We start from the raw sequence: 15,350 nt of genomic DNA on the forward strand, positions 1-15,350 counted from the left end.
AAATATATATGTAATATTAACTGTAGGAGACCGGGTGTAGGGTGGAGAGAGTGATACAAAAGTGGATGACACACATTGTGTCTACCTGTCTGGGAGAGAGTTAAATAATTACACTGTAATACAGTCAATACTGCAGGGACTTTTGGAGCATGGAGGGAGAATGATCAGCTTTTTCTATGAGAGTTAAGATTGTACAAGCAGTATTTTTATCTAAGTCTTGAAGAATTTTGAATGCAAATTTGTTAAGCAGGTAAGAAAGAAGATGCAAATCCTGGAACTCGCTAGAAATTTTTGATGCAAAATCATTTATTCATAGTTCTTCAAGATCCCACGTAACACTGAAGTTTTTTTCTAGATAGATTAATTACACTTTATATGGAATCTAGTTCAGTCTCCTTAGTTTAGGAGTGAGAAGTTAAGTGATTTTTCCAATGGTCATATATTCTTTTTTGTTGTTGTTGTTTTAAGATTTTATTTATTTTTAGAGAGGGGAAGGGAGGGAGAAAGAGAAGGAGAGAAACACTGTGCTAGAGACATCGTTGATCAGTTGTCTCTCATAGGCTTCCTTCCCATCAGGGACCTAGTCTGCAACCTAGGCATGTGCCCTGACTGGAATCAAACCAGCAACCCTTTGGTTCACAGGGCAGCACTCAGTCCACTGAGCCACACCAGCTAGTACAATGGTCTATATTATTGAAAGAACTGTAATTGAAGCACTTTGTTCCAGAGAAGCTCCAGAGTAGGGAAATCAGTAAAAGTATATGGGGCAAACTTGACAATATGTTAGAAATGGAATACAAATAACAATTAACAAATAATGTTTATATTGCAGTGCAGTGTTAATTTAGGGAGGTACAAAATATGTGTGTGTTTTATTTAGTTGTAAAGAAATTTTCTAGCAAGGATTAAAATTGGTTCAGTGGCTTCACTAAAAATGAGAGTTAGTTGCTTTAAAGTTATATAGGGACATGGGGAGAATTGGCTAGAAATTTTAGGTTACTTTAGAAATCTATTTAAATTAATTTTAGAGCTTTTCTCCCTTTAATTGGTGAATTTAAGCAGGTTAAACGATAACTAATGTAGTGGTTACTGTGTCAGAAGTATTAGTCTGTGCTTACATTTAATAATTTACTTAACCCTCACAACCACTCCGTGAGGTAGGTTATTATTTTCATTTTAAAGATTAGGGAAATGAGACTATGTAAGTTACAGCTTACAAATAGTTAGTGTTGCCAGGATCTGTATCTTGGCAGTGTCATTCCAGAGCCCAGCCTTTCCATTATGAGAGGCATTAAAATTGGGTAAAATGGCCCTCATTTGTGTGGCTCACTTGCTTGGGGTGTTGTCCCTCAAAGGTCACCAGTTTGATTTCTGGTCAGGGCCACATACCTGGGTTGCAGGTTTGGTCCCTGGTTGGGGGGCATTCGAGAGACAACCACATTTCGTGTTTCTCTCTGTCTCTTTCTCCTTCCCCTCTGTCTAAAAATAAATAGTCTTTTAAAAATAAATAAAATTGGGTAAAATGATACAAAGGAATTGGTAGCAGAACTACCAGAGAATTTACTGGTTATCTATAGTGTCTACTTATCTAATGAAGCAGTTTAGATAAGGGCCATATTTTGTGTGAATCAGGTTTATGGGGGAAGTGGCTGTCTGCATTAAATTCAGTACTTTCTCCCATTGCATTTTTTCTTTGGAATGTCTGTATTAGAGTTGACTAAAACACTGGCATATAGATCTGAAAGGAAAAGTAAGGAAGAGCTTACTAAATTAAATCTTTTGTGTATATTCTTATGTTTGAAAATCATTAATGGGACTCTGTTTTTAGGAATAAACTGTGGGTACATCTTGAGTTGTGCTTGTTTTTAATTGTGTCTTATATTATCTATTGCTGATGGATTAGATATTTAAGTACTGATACAAGAAATCTTCTAAGGAAAAAAACTTATTTAATTTTAGAAGTGTAAGCATAGTATATATTTATATTTTACATATAGTAAGAATTTTTTAAAGATGATTCTGATAACCAGGTTTAGGAACTACAGTACTGAATAGAACATACTTCCTTCTCAGTGAATTTCTAGACTTGAGATAATTTTGTATGGGATGTTAGGAAATGATCTTACATTAATTATTCTTAGCAGCTTTTGCTTTTTTCTGACTTCTTTCTTTTCTTATATCTCTACAGTAGTTCATGCCAGCGTGGCTTCATTCATACAGATGAACCAAGGACTGGGATAGCAAGTATAAAATTAGAATCAAACAGCTGATTGCCCAGCAGGATGCCATCAACTAACCGTGCAGGCAGCCTGAAGGACCCTGAAATTGCAGAACTGTTTTTCAAAGAAGATCCAGAGAAGCTCTTCACAGATCTCAGAGAAATTGGCCATGGAAGCTTTGGAGCAGTGTATTTTGTAAGTGTTAAAAGCTTAATGTCCGTGACCAGCATTTACTTAATATCTAGTCCTGGCAGAGCAAAAATCAATGATATAAAGAGATATAGGCCATAGTCCATTTCATAGTAACTTGCATAGGTGTGTGTATAATATGAAAATAGATAGTTTTATTTATTGGGCTTTATAGGTTATTGAAAAATGGAAAGGAATATTATTTTGCTTTAACTTACATGTTTAGAATTTTTAGTTTTTAGGAGTTGTATCACTTGTACTGCTATAGAATTAAACATTGCAGAACACTGACTTCTGTAAAGTCCCATACAGAGTCAATCTTAGTGTTGTGAAAATCTAGGATTATTGTTTGGCGGAAGCATATGAACCATAGTCTTTTTTCTTATGTGTGTACTTGTATGCTAATGCATGTACTTTATGCTAAAAACTCAAATTCGCCATTTTAACCAATTTTAAGTGTATAGTTTGTGGCATTCATTATACTCACAGTGTTATATAACCATTACCACTATCTATTTTCAAAACTTTTTCATCACTCCAAATAGAAACTGTGTCCATTAGCAATAACTCCAAATTTTCCCCTCTACCTCCCTCTGGTAACCTCTGATCTACTTTTTGTGTCTATAATTTGCTATTCTAATATTTTATATAAATGGAATCATATAATACAGGTACTTTCATGTATAGCTTATATCACTTAAACTGTTTAATATCACTTCACAGGTCATCCATGTTCATTCCTTTCTATAGCTGAATGATATTCCATTGTATGTATATACCATGGTTTGTTTATTCATCTGTTGATGGACAGTAAATCTAGTGTCTATCTTTTGGCTATTGTGAGTAAATACTACAGTGAACATTGGCATACAAGTATTTCTTTCAGTCCCTGTATTCAAATTTGACTATGTACCTATAAATGAGAACACCAGATCACATGGTAATAATACGTTTAACTTTTTGAGGAAATGCCAAACTGCACCATAGTGTCTGTACTGTTTCCATTACTACCAGCAATATACCAGAGTTCCAGTTACTCCATATCCTCCCAAATGTGTGTTATTTTCTGTTATTTTTATTGTAGCCATCCTAGTAGGTACAAGGTGGTATCTCATGGTTTCTATCTGAATTTTCGTAATGACTAATAATGTTGAGCATCTTTTCATGTGCTTATTGGCCATTCATATATCTTCTTTGGAGAAAGGTTTATTCAAGTCCTTTTCCCATTTTAAAGTTCGGGATGTCTGTTGTTGAGACAGGAGGGATCTTAATGTATTCTTAATGTTAAATTACAGTCAAGTTTATGATTTGCAGATATTTTCTCCCATTCTGTAGTTTTTCCACCTTCTTGATAATGTCCTTTCATATGCAAAAGTTTTAAATTTGGATGAATTCCAATTTATCTGTTTTTTCTTTTTGTTGCCTGTGCTTTCGGTGTCGTGTCTAAGAATCTATTGCCAAATCCAAGATCATGAAGATTTACCCCATTTGTTCCTAAGAGTTTATGGTCTTAGCTCTTATATTTAGGTAATCATCAGTGCATTTTGAGTTAATTTTTGTATGTGTTGTGAGGTAGAGGTCCAACTTCATTCTATGCATGTGAAAATCCAGTTATCATTTTGAGTTAATTTTTGTATGTATTGTGAGGTAGAGGTCCAACTTCACTCTTTGCATGTGAAAATCCAGTTATCCTAGTACCATCTGTTGAAGAGATTATTTTTCCCCATTGAGTTTGCTAGACTTCTTGTCAAATCAATTTGCCATATTGTATAGGTTTATTTCTTTTTTTTAAATCTTTTTTTAAGAAGATTTTATTTATCTTTAGAAGGGAAGGGAAGGAGAGAGGAAGAGAAATATCAGTGTATGGTTGCCTCTCATGCGTCCCCTGCTGGGAACTTGGCCTACAACCCAGGCATGTGCCCTGACTGGGAATCGAACTGCGATCGTCTGGTTCACAGGCCCATGCTCAATCCACTGGCTACACCAGCCAGGGCGTATATAGGTTTATTTCTGAACTCTTTGTCATATTACATTTTTCTGTATATCCATCCTTTTGCCTCTGTATCACTGTTTTGATTAATGTGTATTTGTAGTAAATTGGAGATGACAGTTAACTTTGTTTTTCTTTATAAAGTATAGTTTTAGCTATTTAGGGCCCCTTGTGATTCCATATGAATTTCAGGATTGGTTTTTCCATTTCTGTTTAAAAATCTGTTGGAATTTTGGTAAGGATTGCTTTAATCTGTAAATCATGTATTGGCATCTAAACTCTATTAAGGTTTCCAATTTATGGACACAGGAAGTCTTTCTAAACATTTGTTTAGGTCTTCTTTAGGTTTGTTCAGCAATGTTTCAATGTACCAGTGTTACACTTCATTGCATAAATGTATTTATTGGTCTGGTATTCTTTTAGATACTGTTGTAATTTGAATTACTTTCTTAATTGCCTTTTCAGATTGTTCATTGCTGAAGTATAGAAATATAGCTGATTTATGTGTGTTGATCTTTTTTTCCAGTTACAGTTGACATACAATATTATATTAGTTTCAGGTGTACAACATAGTGATTAGACATTTATATACCTTACAGAGTGGTCACCCCATAAGTCTGATACCCATCTGATACCATAATTATTAAAATATTAATGATATATTAATTAAATTAATATAACTAATTAAATACTATTAACTGTGTTGTACTTCATGTCCTGTGACTGTGTTTACAATTAGCAATTTATGTATTTTAATCCTTTTAACCTTTTCCACCTGTTCCTCCCCTGCCCCCCCACTCTGGAAACTGTCATTTTATTCTGTGTATCTATGAGTTTGTTTCTGTTGGTTTGTTTTGTTTTTAAGATTCTACATATAAGAGAAATCATATGGTATTTGTCTTTCTCTGTCTGATTTATTTCACCTATTATAAATACCCTCTAGGTCTATGCATGTTGTTGCAAGTGCCAAGATTTCTTTCTTTTTATTGCTAAGTAATATTCCAATGTATATATGTACTCCATCTTCTTTATCCATTTGCCTGTTGATGGACACTGAAGTGGCTTCCGTATGTTGGCTATTGTAAATAATGCTGCAATGAACATAAGGGTGTATATATCTTTTCAAAACAGTGTTTTTATTTTCTTTGGATAAATACCCAGAAGTAGAATTGCTGGGATATATGGTAGTTTCGCTTTCAATTTTTTGAGGAAACTCTATTGTTTTGCGTAGTGGTTGCCTCAATTTATAGACCTACCAAGAGTACACAAGGGTTCCCTTTTCTCCACATCCCCACCAACACTTGTTATTTGTGGATTTATTGATGATAGCCATTCTGGCAGGTGGGAAGTAATATTTCATTGCGATTTTAATTTGCGTTTCCCTGAGAGCTAGGAATATAAGCATGTTTTCGCAAGTCTTTTGGCTATCTGTGTGTCTTCTTTGGAGAAATGTCTATTTAGGTCCTCTGCCCATTTTTTAATCGGATTGTTTGGTGGGTTTTTTTTTTTTTTTGGTGTTACATATATGGGTTTCTTATGTATTTGGCGTATTAACCTCTGTCATACATATCATTGGCAAATGTCTTCTCTCCTTTAGTTTCTTCATTTTGTTGATGGTTTCCTTCACTGTGCTAAAACTTTTTAGTTTCATGTAGTCTCATTTGTTTATTTTTTTCTTTTGCTTCCCTTTCCTGAGGAGATACATACAAAAGAAATTGCCCTGGCTGGTGTGGGTCAGTGATTGAGTGCTGGCCTGCTAACCAAAGGGTCACTGGTTTGATTCTCAGTCGGGGCACATGCATGGGTTAGGAGCCAGTTCCCTAGAAGGGGGAGTGCAAGAGGCAACCACACATTAGTGTTTCTCTCCATCTCTTCCTCCCTTCCTCTCTCTCTAAAAATAAAATAAATAAATAAAAAAGCTTGTAAAAATATATAAGGGCGATATCAGAGAGTTTACTGCCTATGTTTCCTTCTAGGAGTTTTATAGTTTGAGGTCTTACGTGTAAGTTTTGAACTTATTTATTATTTTTATGTGGTAAAGGAAAGTGGTTTAGTTTCTTTTTTTGGCATGTGTCTGTCCCATTATCCCAATGCCATCTATTGAAAACTGTCTTGGGCCATTGTATATTTTTGCCTCCTTTATTATAGATTTACTGATCATATGAAGTGTGAGGTTATTTCTGCTCTTTCTCTTCTGCTTCATTGATCTATATGCTTGTTTTTATGCCAGTACCATACTGGTTTGATTACTGTAACCTTGTAATATAGTTTGGTATCAGGTAGTGTGATGCCTCCAACTTTGTTCTTTCTCAAGATTGCTTTGCTTTGACTGTTTGGAGTATTTTATGGTTCCATAGAAATTTTAGTATTATTTGTTCTAGTTCTGTGAAAAATGCCATTGGTATTTAGATATGGGTTGCATTGAATCTTTAGATTACTTTAGATAGTATGGACACTTTAACAATGTTAATTCTTCTTATCCATAAGTATGGTCTATCTGTCCATTTATTTGTATCTTCTTCAATTTCTTAAGTGTCTTGTAGTTTTCTAAGAATGGGTCTTTTATCTTAATGGTTAGATTTGTTCCTAGATTTTTATTCTTTTTAAAGCAGCTGTAAGTTTGGTTGTTTTCTTAATTTCTCTTATAGTTTATTATTGATGTATTAAAATGCAACTGGTTTCTGAATATTCATTTTGTATCCTGCTACTTTACTAAATTCACTTACTAGTTCTAGTAGTTTTATGGTGGAATCTTTAGGATTTTTTATATTTAGTATCATGTCACCTGCAAATAATGACAGTTTCACTTCTTCCTTTCCCATTGCGATGCCTCTTATTTCTTTTCATTGTCTAATTGCTGTGCCTAGGCCTTCTAATACTGTGCTGAAAGTGTTGAGAATGTACATTATTGTCTTGCTCGTGATCTTAGGGAAAAAACTTCCAGCTTTCAGCTTTTCACTGAGTTTCATATTAGCTTTTGGTTTATCGTCTATGGCTGTTATTATGTTGGACTTTGTCCCTTCTATCCCCTCTTTGCTGACAGTTTTGATCATAAGTGGATATTGCATTTTGTCAAATGTTTTTTTCTGGGTTTCAGCCATGATGGAGGCATAGGCAGAAACACTTCACTTCCTCACACAACCAAAAGAAGAGTAACAAATAATTAAACAAAGAACGACCAGAACTTCCATAAAATCATTTGCATGGAAGTCTAACTACTAAGGAGTTAAAAAAGAAATATTCATACAGTCGGGTAGGAGGGATGGAGATGGCAGCCTGCGGGGAAAAGACATGCAGCAAGGCAGCAGACTACGAGGGCGATCCTACATTCGCCTACAGATAAGCCAGAAGGAACCATGAGGGAGTGAAACAGACTGTGAAACCCAGGATTTCAGCACTGGAAGCTAAAGACTCAGATTCTTGGCTGTCAAAAATCTGGCAGGGGGGATGGTGGATGGAGAAACTCCCAGTCTCACACAAGAGTCCTAAAATGTACACAAACCCACCCACCTGCAAATCGTCACCAGAAAGGGCACAGTCCGCTTGTGGGAAGCAAGGGAAGTGATGGAAAGAGGGACAAGAGCTGAGCAGGTGGCATTGTTCCCTCTCTGACCCTTCCACCACAGACAGCGCCCCAACACAGCCAAGCGGGTTGCCTCACCCTGGCAAATACCTAAGGCTTGACCCTTACCACATAACAGGCGTGCCAGGACAAAGAAATGTGGCCCAAAAGAAAGAACAAATCAAAGCTCAAGAAAAAGAGCTAAGCAACGAGAAGGTAGACAACCTGTCTGATGCAGAGTTCAAAACACTAGTAATCAGGATGCTCACAGAATAGACTGAGCTCAGTTGCAAAATAAAGGAAGAAACGAAGGCTACACAAAATGAAATAAAAGAAAATATACAGGGAGCCAACAGTTGAAGGGAAGGAAACCAGGACCCAAATCAACTATTTGGAACAAAAAGGAAGAAATAAACATCCAACTGGAACAGAATTCAAAACAAGAATTCTGTTCTAGAACTAGAAGAAACAAGAATTTTTTAAAAATGAGGAGAAGCTTAGGAACCTCTGGGACTTCAAATGCTCCCAACATCTGAATTATAGGGGTGCCAGAACCAGAGTAAGAGCAAGAAATTGAAAACTTATTTGAACAAATAATGAAGGAGAACTTCCCCAATCTGGCAAAGGATATAGACTTCCAGGAAGTTGAGGAAGCTCAAAGAAATTGAGCTTGTGTGTCCCAAAGAAATTGGACCCAAGGAGGACCACACTAAGACACACCATAATTAAGTTATCCAAGATTAAAGATAAGAAGAGAATCTTAAAAGCAGCAACAGGAAAGGAGAGAGTTACTTACAAAGGAGTTCCCATAAGGCTGTCAGCTGATTTTTTTTAAAAGATTTTATTTATTTATCTTTAGAGGGGAAGGGAAGGAGAGAGGGAGAGAAATACCAATGTATGGTTGCCTCTTGTGTGTCTCCTGCTGTGAACTGGCCTGCAACCAGGCATGTGCCCTGCCTGGGAATCGAACTACGATTCTTTGGTTTGCAGGCCTGTGCTCAATCCACCGAGCTACACCAGCCAGGGCCTGTCGGCTGATTTTTCAAAAGAAACCTTGCAGGCAAGAGGAGGCTGGAAAGAAGTATTCAAAGTCATGAAAAGCAAAGACCTCCATCCAAGATTACTCTATCCAGCAAAGCTATCATTTAGAATGGAAGGACAGATAAAGTACTTCCCAGATAAGGTCAAGTTAAAAGAGTTCATCATCATCAAGCCCTTACTATATGACATGTTAAAAGGACTTACTAAGAAATAAAAGATCAAAAACTATGAACAGTAAATTGACAACAAACTCACAACTACCAACAACTGAACCTAAAAAACAAAAACTAAGCAAACAGTGGGAACAGAAATAGAATTACAGAAATGGAGATCACATGAAGCGTTAATAGCGTGGTGGGGGAAGGTATAGGTAAGCACAAAATTGACAGGGGGAGGTTAAGAATAGCATAGGGAATGGAGAAGCTAAAGAACTTACATGTATGACCTATGGACCCAGGGGGATTGCTGAGATGGTGGGGGCAGTGCAGGAAGGAAGATAAAGGGGAGGAAAAAGTTGAGACACTGTAACATAATAAAATATACTTAAAAACAAAGAAAATGTTTTTTCTGCAACTAGATATCATAAGGTTTCTATTCTTCATTTTCTTGATATTATGTAGCACATTAGTTGATTTGTGGATATTGAACCAACTTTACATCCTGGGACTAAATGCTACTTGATTGAACAAGGGCATATGAACTTGTTAATGTGTTGCTGAATTTGGTTTGCTTATATTTTGTTGAAGTTTTGTATCTGTGTTTCTGTGTTTTTCAGGGATATTGAAATAGATTTATTTATTTAATTATTTAATTATGTCTTTGTCCAGTTTTAGTATCAGGGCAATGCTAGTGTCATAAAATGAGTTTTTGAGAGTCTTCCCTTCAGTTTTTTGGAATAGTTTGAAAAAGATAGGTATTAATCAATTCTTCTTTGAATATTTGGTAAAATTTACCTATGAACCCTCAGGTCCAGGGCTTTTGGTTTTTGGGAGGGATTTTTTTTTATTATTACTGATCCAGTTTTCTTTAGTAGTTCTGGGTCTGTTCAGATTCTCTGTTTCTTCCTGATTTAGTGTTGGAAGATGGCATGTTTCTAAGAATGTATCCATCTCTTCTAGACTGTCCAGTTTGTTAACATGTAATTGTAGTATTTCTTTATAATAGTATTTTTGTAGCATTGGTTGTGACTTCATTTTCATTTGTGATTTTATTTGGACCTTCTGTTTTTTTCTTGATGATTTGAAAATATTTTCTCCCCTTTCATAGATTGTCTTTTCATTTTGTTAATTGTTTCTTTTGCTCTTTAGAAGCTTTCTAATTTGATGTAGTCCCTCTTACTATTTCTGCTTTTGTTGCTTGTGCTATGGGTGTCATATCCAGAAAATTGCTGCCAAGAGCAGTGCCAAGGAGCTTTTTTCTCTCTCTTACCTTTGTTTTCACTGGAGTGTTTTGCATATTTGATGCAATTACTAATATAATTTGGTAGAAGTTTATTGTTTTTATTTGAGTTCTGTTTATTCTTTATACTTCATTCTTGTCATCTTTTGAGTTAGTCAAATGTTCATTATTTTTATTTTAAAATGTTTTTTTATTATTCAGGTATGGGGATGCCAACAGGTCAAGTAACAACTGCCACTGAAAAGAAAGTTTGTGGAATATACTCACAGGTCCCAAGAGGAGGGGGCACGCCGTGCCATAGTGGGGGGCCACAAGGGGGAAGTACTGGTTCAGTTGAGGAAGCAGAAGAATCGAGAGAGGTACATGGCAGGAACCATTATTCTAGTTTCTGTGGGAAGGAACAGGAGTGGCAGGGTAAGGAAGTTTTAAATAATTTCAGCATACTCTGGAGTATCAGGCCTGTCCCTGGTTGTCTAGTGCTTGGTCCTGTGGTGATTAGACCAGGGTACAGAGAGCCCAAAGTGTGAAGTCATTGGAGATATGGGCTCTGGATTGGTGATCTGTATATGTAAAATGTGCTTGTTTGCTGTCTCTAGGGATAAACTAAATCTGGGAATAGCAGGGGTTTTTTGTTAGCAAGGCCCCAGATGTCAGAGCATCAAGTTATAATACACAAAAGACATGAGTAATATATATTTTAACTCTATCTTTTGATAATGTATTTTTATTTTTCTTTGGTTACCCTAGAGATTATAATATATATTCTTGATTTATTATAGTTAAATTAGAACTTTTACTGCTTCTTAAACTATGTAAAACACTGTATTGTATTTCAGCTGTTTTTTTCCTTTGTACAATTTTTATATCTTTTCTAAAATATCTATTTGATTCCCATTTTGTTTGTCCATTTACAAGTCTCTGATAATCCTCATTGAGTCTCTTCGTATTTCTAGTTTCTTTCTTTTCAGTGTTTGGTCCATTTTTTATCATGACATAATTTTTCATTGGTTATTCATAATTGTGCTGGAAAATTTATAGCTGGAATGATTTTTTTCAAAGACAGTTACTACTACTGCTGCTGCTGCTGCTGCTGCTGCTGCTTATTATTATTATTATAATGTAAGCTGATAGAATACTGGGGAATCACCTTGAGGCTTGGTTTTAAGCTTTGTTAGGGCTAGTTGACATCAGTTTTGCCCTTGACCCTTATTCTTAAAGCATGTATCTTCTGGAATTCCAACTGAATTTCTAGGTTGTTTATCAAGCCTGTCATCTTGGTGCCTTTGAATTCCCACCTTTCTCTCTCCAGCACTTCTTGTCTTCTGAAAGCTCTGCTGTCTCTTTACTTTTCCAGCTACTCGTTTTTTACTGAGTTTCTGGGAGTCTTATGCAGATAGATACTAAGAGTTGATTATTTACTTGAGGAGAATTTGCAGATTTTTGAGCTGTTTTTTAGCTCTCTCTTTTAAGATTGGGGCTTTTAAGTCCCAGACGTTTGGAAGCTCCTGCCTCTGGCCTCTTTCCACAGCCTATCTGCCTTCTTGGGCTCTTACTTTTCCTGTTTATTCAAATTTAGGAGTGAAGCTAGAGTAAATTTATAGCTCACTTTGTACACTGTTCTTTTCTGAAGGATTTGTGCCTGCATGTGTTGCTCTGTGATAGTTTCATGCAATTGTTTTACATATATGCCTACATGATACTTTATTTGGGCTTCAGGTATAGTCTTAACACAAGCATGGTGTCAAGAATTAGTATTGAAATTTCCCTTGGTTAATATTATTTGCACTGATTAGAAAGCTTTTGTAATAATTTAGAAGAGAAATGCTGAGAGATGAAACTAGATTGACAGTGAAGCTGCATTTTAAAGTTTAAATTGGTAGAATCAAGAGAACTAATTTTATGACAGGTAAGGTGCACATTGTATTTCCTCACTTGTGGACTAGAATTACGGGGGGGAAGGGATGTGATTCTCTAGTACTTGGACCTCTTTAGGTATTAGTTTCTGGGATTGTCCTGTACAGGCTGGATTATTTCTGAGAGCTGTGGTTGAGAGAAAGTTTTGTAATTTCAGAAGTAAGACTCTAGTAGGGTCAACAAAAGCAAATTAGTGGGAGCTAGTTATCAGGAGCTGGCTCTGGAAAGATCTGGTGATTAAACATAATGTTCATGAACTTGGATTGGAAAAAAATTCCTCTAAAGGATATTACTGAGATGGTTGGTGAAATTTGAATATGGACTATACATGCACTGGGTAATAGTATTATTTCAATGTCAAATTTCCTAAATTTGATAATTGTGCTGTGGTTATTCAAGAGAATGTTCTTTCTTTCTCATGATGTATATGAGGAAATACTTTGGAACCAAGAGTGAGGATGTTTATTCTCATATCCTCTTCACTAATAAAGTAATGATAATGTAATGATAACATTATGTATGTTTAGATAGAGAATTTAAAAGCAAATGTGGCACAATGTTAACCAAGGATTTCTCTGTAGCAGGGGCTAAAAACTATAGAGCCCCTGGACCAAATCCAGCCTGTGAATGGTCTTTGCTCAGTTTTCAAACTATGAAAGGTTTTTATACTGGAAAAAAAAGAATAAAAATATGCAACAGAAAAAGACCACATATTTGGCTCACAAAACCTAAAATATTTAGTATCTTGCTCTTTTGTCTGACTTAGTGAGAGGAGTAAAGGTTTACTGTCCTATACCAATTTTACTGTATGCTTGACAGATTTGTAAAATAAAATTTTACAAATTGTTTTGATTGTTTGATTTAAATTGTTTTGATGTTTGGGAAACGTGCACCATGGGGATGAGTATAGTTTGAATGTAGCTTATAATTGAATATTTTTGCTGTAATTCCATTTCTGAGTCACCAGCCTTCGTATTTTGTGGTGTCAGGTTAAACCTGTGTGGGGGTGTGTTTATGTGTTGCATATGTGAGTATACATGCATGAATGTGTGCTTCTGTTTTTATGTTTCCTCTCACCTTGACTGGGTAGATGTGCAGTGTCTGTCTATAGAATATATAGAGGAAGGACCCTTTTGTCAAATTTTTTTAGATGATTAAAAATAATTCTTACATCTCTGAGTTTTCATTAATTGGCAGTAGTGATCACATTAAATTTAAAGATACTCTTAATTGAGCCAGCTCTGCTGGCTGTCTCATCAACCAAGATAATCAAGGACTGGTATCATAAGTATTTGAAACCAAAGAGCTGGGTGTTTAAAAGGACCCCTATCTCTAGATTGGCAGGAAGATAAATATTCTCTTTTATTTTTCAATATCTTAAAGAGAACCAACATGATGTCAATAAATGGGGCACAGAACACTGGCCCTGGGAATCAAGTAGCTTGCCAACAAATATGACAGACCATGTATAATTCCAACATGAAGTCATTTGCATATTACTTTACAAAAGATTTTCATTTTTATATTTCCTACTTTTAAGATTTTACTAACCTGTATTCTTTTGGGGACTTGGTAAGTTTTATTTATTTAAAAGTTTTATTGATTTGAGAGAGAGAGTAACATCAATTAGTTGTTCCACTTATTTATGCATTCATTGGTTGATTCTTGTGTGTGCCCTGACTAGGAATGGAACCCTCAACCTTGGCATGTCGGGACAATGCTCTAACCATCTGAGCTGTCTGACCAGGGAGAGCTTGGCAAGTTTTATATTTTTCATGGTTATAGCAAATTTTTTAGTGTTAAAAGAAAAAGGCAATACATAAACAAAAGGAATATAGAAAGACTATTTACATATAATGAATTGATACAGTGATTTCAGATCATTCTTATTAGTTAATTAAAATAGTTCTCAAATGGATCTTCACAGAGAGAGCCCTGGATTGAAACAAAGTGATTGATTGTGTATATTTTCACTCCTTTTTTTCTCTTAACAGCATCAAGTTTTGTCTTTACGCCTATAGCCAATTTCGTCTTTACTCTTTTATTCCTAGACAGTGAGTATAGATGATATATAGTATTGTTCTCTTCTTTAATTACTTACAGCTCATTTAATTCTGTTCTACATTGTATTTTTATGTAGTCAAACACTTTTTAAAACTTTTTTTCTCTCCTCACTGTTAATCTTACTTATTCTTTTAGAACAATATCCCATTCCCTTCAGTTCATTTGTTAATATTAATCACTTCAAGGAAAACATGGAAATCATAGTTCTTCTGTATATTCTTTATACTAGCCTTGTTTTATGTGTTTAATCTACATAATTATAAGCTCACCATTCAGTATCATAATTTCACTTTAAGCAGTAGTTTGTATTTTAAAGAATCTAAAAGCAAGAATAGTTTTAAAATTTATGTATGTGTTTACCCAGTTTACTCAGTGTAATTTTTACTTTGAAAAATCCCAAACGATCTGCAAAAGGACTCCCAGAACTAATAGATAAGTTTAGCAAGGTTGCAGGATAAAAGAGCAATACATAAAAATTCATTGTATTTCTATGTCAGTAGTTAACAACTAGAATTTCTTATATTCTAAAAGTACTATGTATAGAACCCCCAAAGTGAAATACTGGAGTATAAATTCAACAAAAAGATGCAAGATCTATATGCTGAAAACCATAAAACACTGATAAAAAATAAAAGAAAACCCAAATAAGTGAAGAGCTATTTGCTATGTTGATGGATTGGTAGACTAAATACTGTTTTGCTGTCAATTATCTTCAAATTGATATAAATTAAATGCAATACCAATGAAAAACTCAACAGGCTTTTAAAATTAGATATTGCTAAGCATATTCTTACACTTTATGGAAAGGCAGAAGAACTAAAGTAGCTAAAACATTTTTGAGAAACACAGTTATGGAACTCAGTATCTGACTACAAAAACTTACTATAAATCTACAGCAATTAAGATAGTATGATGTTGTTGAAAGGATAAATACATAAATAAATGAACAAAATAGAGCAGACATATACCCACA

The 15,350-nt window shown here is 35.1% G+C and overlaps 1 protein-coding gene across 4 annotated transcripts in view; it reads left to right on the forward strand.

The window, feature by feature from the left end:
- TAOK1 (TAO kinase 1) overlaps nt 1–15,350 on the forward strand; it is a 146,379-nt gene that overhangs the window by 59,742 nt on the left and 71,287 nt on the right. For all 4 annotated transcript variants that reach the window (XM_037069707.1, XM_037069706.1, XM_037069709.1 and 1 more), the window contains one exon: nt 2,189–2,414. In XM_037069707.1, the coding sequence (XP_036925602.1) occupies nt 2,283–2,414 (132 nt within the window). In that variant the 5' untranslated portion in view covers nt 2,189–2,282. The remainder of the gene's footprint in view (nt 1–2,188; nt 2,415–15,350) is intronic.

This window comes from Sturnira hondurensis, unplaced genomic scaffold (genome assembly GCF_014824575.4).
Source record: "Sturnira hondurensis isolate 20B ecotype Veracruz unplaced genomic scaffold, ASM1482457v3 Scaffold0018728, whole genome shotgun sequence".
In the NCBI taxonomy this organism is placed as follows: Eukaryota; Metazoa; Chordata; class Mammalia; order Chiroptera; family Phyllostomidae; genus Sturnira; species Sturnira hondurensis.